Genomic DNA, 7030 nt, shown 5'->3' with positions numbered 1-7030 from the left:
GATAAACGAAGACAATAGATATATGGAAACTCAAGAAAGAACAATAACAGTAAAGGGGAAGAGAAATGCAATAACGAAACCCAGTGCGCTATGGGGATACAATAGGTATAAGGTGTTCCGGCGTATGTGGAAAGGTGTATTGGTTCCAGGACTTACATTTGGAAATACGGTTGTTTGCTTGAAATCAGGGGTACAATCAGGACTCGATGGCAACCAAAGGTCAGTGGGACGCCTCGCATTGGGTGGTCACGGGAAGACTACAAGTGAAGTTGTGAAGGGGCTGGACAAGTTTGGAAGTGAGAAAAGCTCACAGTAAATTTGAGTATAAAGAACGACTGAGGGAATATGGAAGAAAGTGAATGGGCTGGGAGAGTGTTGAGGTATTTGTACAGGAAAAACATTGATTCACACTGGAGGAAAAGAACTAGGAAGCTTACCAGCAAGTATGCGGCCTGTAGGGTGAGCAACACAGCGACAAAGAACGTCAAGCGGGAAGTCAGAGGCTGAAATAATCTCATGGATGGTGACAAAGGAAAAGCAACCTGCCATGAGTAAAAGAGGAAAAAACGAAATCAGGAAAAAACAAGTTATGATAAGTCAAAGGGAAGGTCAGTGGCTTTAAAAGGGAGATAATGCCTTAGAACACGGACATATAAAGCGAGATATAAGAATGAAGAAAAAGCATGTGCATTTTCTACTTTGTTTCATTTAATATTCTTTCATTCCTAAACAAAGGCGTAAGCTGGGAAAATCAGCTCAGCTCAGAAGTATACAGTGGTCTTGCTATATCATTTATAAATTTCGCTGAAATCAAGACAATAGGTAATACTCCCATCCCTCCCCCTCGTATGACTGCCCTTATATGAATACAGCCGAAAAGAAAATAAAGGGATTTTTAATACCTATATTTGTTACATTAGGCCCTGCGATCACACATTTGTCGTGACATTAGCTCTATCGAGGGATTGTGTTCTTTGGTCTTTATATTTGTATTCAGAAATAAATGATGTTGTTCGCTAGATAATGTCGATAAATATGTGCGAGCCCTCTGGTCGACACAGGTGAAGTGTAAAAATGTTGAAATTTCTGCCTCAGTGAGCAAACATTGCCCAAAGCATTGCCGACAAGGATCGACAGCATTTTTTTTCCCGTGTGTTGCCTTGCACGAAATTTTATTAGACGTTTTCGATGTTATGGCTCTGGGGCTTCATCCCCCTGATGTCCACGTTTGTGCATCGCTATTAAGGTCTCAGAAGCAGGAACTCGCCATCGAAAGTTGCATTATTTGTGGCCTCTATTGCGTTCAGGCGTTGGAGCATACGTATAACCATCAATGTTCTGCAGCTGCTGAAGTTGCTTACAATGCGGATTGCACCCGCTTATTTCGTAGAAATAAACTAAAACCACAATCCAACAGCACGAGTCGTTTTTGTCATGTCGAATGCCAAATAGTACACAGGCAAACATTCGGTACCATACCCTTCTTTATTGACATGCAGATACACATAAATGCAGCACATTATTTCACAAATATTTAATTATTTCACATCTTTCAAAAGTCAAATGAGTCTCGCGTCACATAAAGTTCAATGCAGGGTATCTACCAATCGGGAAAACCGGCAATTCTCAGGGATCTTGAACAGCCTGGAAATACTGAGGGAGAACTCAGGGAATTTGTGCTTCTATCAGGGAAAATTAGGTGTAATTTTATTGAAAGGAACGAAAGCCGCGCTAATGCTGGCTTCGAGTAAAAGAGAGGGACCGTAACGAATCATCTTTGTCGCCGTGTCCTCAGCTGGAGGAGTTGCCAGTGTACAGTCAACGACCGATTTTCCGGACGCCTGATTTTTGGGAGATGCCGGATAATTCGGGTGGCTTCGCGGCACCACTATGTACCCAATAGAGTCAATGTATAGCAAAGCCTGCAATTTTGCACGCATGAACCCTTCGTGGTCCGATTTTCCGGACTTCTTGCCGTGGGCGCAGGTCCGAAATGGCATTAATCAAAGCCACCACCTACGCCATTTTGATTATTTCGCCGCCTTGAACTGGCGCTCTCGCATGCATATCCGCTGGTAACTGTAGCCACCACCGCGGCAACGCTTAGGCCTAGAGGCTTCGGTGTTTGCTGTTAAGCTTGTCGTTCGATGCCGTGTTTTTTCTGTGAGAGAATTTGCCGTTCCTGGCAATGGCACCGACTCCGCCTTTGTAATCTTCGCGATTGACTTCGAAGCTCGGAAAGCACGACGCGATTCATAAGGCCGATTTCCGAAAGTCAGCTGCGCCTCAATATAGCAATGTTACGCAATGAAGCATACGTAAAGTATTGCGGTGAAGCATATCAAGAGTGTGAAGGGGCAATTGTGACGAGACGTGGTATGTATTCTTGATTATACACGCGTGCACCCGCCGTCTCCTGTCACAGTACGAGTACCGGTATGCCTAATAAGTGTACTGGCAGCCATTCACAGCTTTGTCGGACGTGCCCGTGGTGATTTGAGCCCTTCAGGGCAGTGAAAGACGTGCATTCATTTTTTTTTTTGGTATGCCCGATTTTTTGGGCGCTTTCGTGGCCCATAGGGAGTCCGAAAAATCGGACGTTGACTCTACAACTGACCAAGGCGATGTTCCAAATGGTCCGTAGGGCGAACGTGTGGCGGAAGGAAGACAAGAACGGAAAAAACCGACGCATTGAAGAATGAACGGGGAAGGAAGTGTGCCGCCGCTTCTTTGTTTTTTGAGCTCAAGCTCCTTCAAAGTGTTGTCTGACGCCGCGATGCAGATGTCTCTCATCCAAACCAAAGCAGTGAAACGCAACGCTGACGCGTTGTGCGCGGGCTGAGAGTATGTCAGGACCGTTGAGGGTGACTTTCCAACTGCTGAAAAAGAATCTCGCTTGTGAGAAACTTCTGCCCTCACACCGATGAGCTTACTATCAGTTCATTGAAATAGCTCACATTAGAAAATATTTGCTTCTGTATGCATGTCTTTTTATTCGTATTTGAATATGTTCGAATCTATTTGCAATGGTGCTTATCACATTCTTCGAAGATATTTTATTCGCTGTGCATTTTACTAACCCCTTCCTTCTGTTTTCTTTTTTAATGAAATAAACATTAATCCTTATTATTCCTTCCTCGGACAACTCCACCGTCTGCTCCTTCTTACAAATAAGGTTTATTCTTCCTCTTTAACATGCTTACCAGAGAGTGACAGCATCGGGTGACATGGCGTCAGCCCGTCTTAACATAAAACGAAGTTCTGTGTCACTCAGAGAATTTTGCAAGGGCATTCAGGGAAAACCTGGAAAACTCAGGGAATTTGGAAATGTCGACTTGGTAGACACCCTGCAATGGTTATTGTAAGTATCTGTGATGCCGTCAAGATGAAATACAATGCTTAATTCGTTTTCTCGATGTGTAGCGACAATTGTCCATACTGTTGGGATTCAGTTTAGCTAGCGTTTTGAATACTGGCTGTCGTGGTACTGGCTGTCGTCCGGTGTCTTTTTGGCGCTAGTTAATGATGTCTCAAGTTTGAAATTCCACACCACGTTTCAATATTTGGTGCGGAATATCACAGGAAATGGGTCTTTGAAGTGACGCTACACTCAAAAGTCACTACTTTGCTCGAATTGCGCAGAATCAACATATAGTTGTGAGGGTTTGCAGAGCTTGTGTCGAAGAGCATCAAATGAAAAGCTGAATGGAACAGACTTGTGTTTTCAACGTTCATACACGTGCATACTCTTTATGTGTGTGCACAAATGTATGACTGCTATGATTTCCTGCATCTATGACTGAATTTGCATAAAGTGATGTGCATATTCTTTATATGTGTACACAAATGTATGCTCAATTTATGAATGGATTTACACAAATTATAGCCTCTCACATAGTCCTAATGACGATCGTTCTTGCGTCTAACCACTTTAATTAAGCCTGTAAAATTAGCTTCCGGCTTATTGCATGCACGGATAGTATTCATAAGCTTGCGCAAGGCAGATCATTCGCCTTTGCCATTCGTCAAAGCTTAATTCTAAACTAAATCAATCACAACTTGCTTAAGTAAGTGTTTAAGGCACCAAAAAAGACGTTGTTTGCCACTTCGAAATTGTGTATGCGTGGTAACTGAAAGGTATTAATGTGCAAAAAAGAGTATTTCAGAGGAGTAACGGAAACAAAAGAGCGGCATCAATTAATATGCCCTATCTGATATTGCCGAGCGTAGGTATGTGCCAAACAGGAAACGGATGAAAAAAACATTGTAACGCGACTGTCGCTAAGTATTTGCGCCTCATTATTCGCCTAGCCTTGCGTTCTTTTGTTATCTAGGGGTGGACATTGACTGATGATTTATGATGTATACGACTCATGACTTCAATAAGCTCCAGATGTCATAACCGCAGCGTCATTTTACGAATGCGTGATGACGATTTATTATGCGCTCAGCACAGTTCCTTCTTGCCCACTCGGCAGTAACATTCTGCGAGTATTTGAAGTTTTATATAAGGCTATGTAATCCTTTTGTCCTCGAATAGCTTTATGTAACTCATTTACAGCACGCAGAAACGCCAACAATTTCGTGTCCAAGATAACTTTTCTCGAACCGTGAAGCATTAGTGCCATAATTAAGGTAAGCGACTTCTCTGCGATTAAACCGCCTGTATATATGTCAGATGCTTACAGCACAGCCAGAAAATTAATGGCGAAAAGAAATATGAAACTTGCTTCAGAACGCGCGTACGCCCTCTTAACAGTTTGAGCTCATAGTATTGAAAAAAAAAAAACGGCGTTTTAAGAGACTTTGGGCAGTCTTAGTTTGCTGCAGATGGTTAGCAAAGTTTAGGTCATTGCCTTTATATTAGCCTGAAAAAATACACGCGAGAGTATGTTAAAATATGTTTTGCAAATGCAAGGAAGTGAAACATTCGCAAAAGCTCCAAGGAACCTTCTTCTTTTCATATGTTTACAAAACATTATTGAAGTACGGAGGTCACTGTAGAAACTATCTTGCTCAATGCCTAAAGATAAGTTGAATGTGTGATCAGTTTGCGCATCGTATAAAAGGCTAAATCTACGTTCTGAAAAAAGCATTACAAAATCCGTTGCTTCGTGCAAAGCTACGAAAAAATTCAGGTCCGTTCTGATATAGCAGCCTGAAAGATGAGACAGTAACATTTATTCTGCGGAAGCCCTGAATATTTTTGCATTTTTCGTGTTCGGCAAAGGTTTAGTTGCATAAGCGTCTCACCTCAGATCGCACAAATTGTAATTGCGTTCTCAGTGTCCTTAAATGGTGCGCATGAGTTTTTGCATCTTATTAACTGCAATGCAGGTGGCTAGCATTGACCTCTGTTTTTTATGTGCGCAACAAAGTTAAATTCAGTTTCACGAGGGACTTAAGGGACGGGCGTGTTCAGGAAGCAAGAAAGCCACAAGGAAAAGAGCCACTCAACAATGAAGCACGACCTTCACGTAGTTCTCCAAATTAATGCACCAGACAAACGTCATACGTCGGCTGCGCTTCATCGCAAATTTTTTGACGAAGTGCTAAAAGCACCGAGTTTGAAGGAATCTTCAAGGACTGGAACACTCGACCAAACACTATAATATACATACGCTTCTGAAATATCAGTGTTTTCTGAGACATTGACGAACACTACATTCCCGAGAATACTGACTACACGGCAGCGTTCAAAGGTATTCCTTGCACGTCCCCAGCCTTCGCTCATAGTAAAACGTGATGGATGTTTGCAAGCCCAGTCACATCTGTCTGGAACAGGGATTTTCGATCGTACAAGTGCGTACCCAGTGGTGTGCACCACTTGAATTTCGTAACCCTGTTTGCATGAGTAGTAACGAGTCCTGTTATCGAACGCTTAATGACGTCAGCACTGATAGCAGTGGTTACTGAACGGAATCTGCCCTGATCCGTTCGCCGCGTTTTATACCTTGACAAGCATGCTTTAGAGCCGCTGCCGTAGCACATGATTTAACAGGTCATTACACTTAACCAGGCTGTATTTTAAGGTTTAGCACTACTGCCTTGCCGGCCACTTATGATGCTACCGCTTGTCGCAGTCAACTGTGCTCATCATGTCTACTACATAAGCAAGTGTGTCAAAATTGTAATCAGAACCAAGTTTCGTGGTTATTTTTTACCACCAAAGTGTTGCGAACACATATGCATATGACGTATTAACTTGTACTTTAATGCCGTAATCGCCAGTTTTACATAATGGTACCGCTCCTTTGAGCGGTGAGCGTGTTCTGCTTCCTTACCTTGTTTATATAGCTACATTTCCTGCTTTTTATTGTTAAAAGGAGAACACTACCACAAAACTCAAGTGCCACCATAACGCTGAACCTACGCGGAAAGTCTTCAAACTAGAATTCATTCCAATCATGCATCCAAAAGCTAACGTCAAATTCACTCCTGCTTTCACAAAAACTATATAATGCATCACGAGGCGCTGTCCATACTTCACAATATACGTAGTTAATTATCATGGATAATTCTCTATTACTAATCTTTCACTTATGCAGTTTTTATCAGTCAATGCTTCAGCCAGATGTGACTGATACTGCGTCTATGGTAAGAAGAGTGATCCGTAGAAAATCAAATGAGGGTGATTTGTTCGCGATGATATAGGCAAGCACGAAATTACGAAAAGACGCAAGTTCATTTTTCCGGTTCTTCAACGGGCGGCTCGTCTGGCATAGAACAGGACGGACCATCGAGCAGGAAATGGCCCGCAGGAACTCTCTGCAGCTCGCCTGGCACTTTCTTCTTGAGCAGCGTGTAGCAGTCCTCCACAACCTGCAATGCGTTTGAGGTGCAAGGGAATGAACGTTTAGACATCATGATATTGACAGGTGTACTTGTTTATCATTTTCTCGGGAACTGCATTTCACCCCATCACACACCTTAAAGTTACCGCTTAGCGCAAGACGCGCCTGCATGACTAGGACTTACTGGAATGTTTTCGATGGTTCTATCCGTTGTCTGTTGTCAGCTAAACTTGTGT

General features: G+C 42.7%; 1 protein-coding gene across 3 annotated transcripts in view; it reads right to left on the bottom strand.

Moving 5' to 3' along the window:
* Positions 1-1500: 1500 nt before the first annotated feature.
* The window catches only part of LOC135902304 (cell adhesion molecule Dscam1-like), a 51655-nt gene continuing 46125 nt past the window's right edge, over positions 1501-7030 (bottom strand). For all 3 annotated transcript variants that reach the window (XM_070539212.1, XM_070539211.1, XM_065432272.1), the window contains one exon: positions 1501-6822. In XM_070539212.1, coding sequence (XP_070395313.1) covers positions 6685-6822 — 138 coding nt within the window. In that variant the 3' untranslated portion in view covers positions 1501-6684. The remainder of the gene's footprint in view (positions 6823-7030) is intronic.

This window comes from Dermacentor albipictus, chromosome 5, assembly GCF_038994185.2.
Source record: "Dermacentor albipictus isolate Rhodes 1998 colony chromosome 5, USDA_Dalb.pri_finalv2, whole genome shotgun sequence".
Taxonomy (NCBI): Eukaryota; Metazoa; Arthropoda; class Arachnida; order Ixodida; family Ixodidae; genus Dermacentor; species Dermacentor albipictus.
The sequence above is the reverse complement of the archived record's forward strand: the minus strand, read 5'-3'. Positions and strand labels throughout refer to the sequence as shown.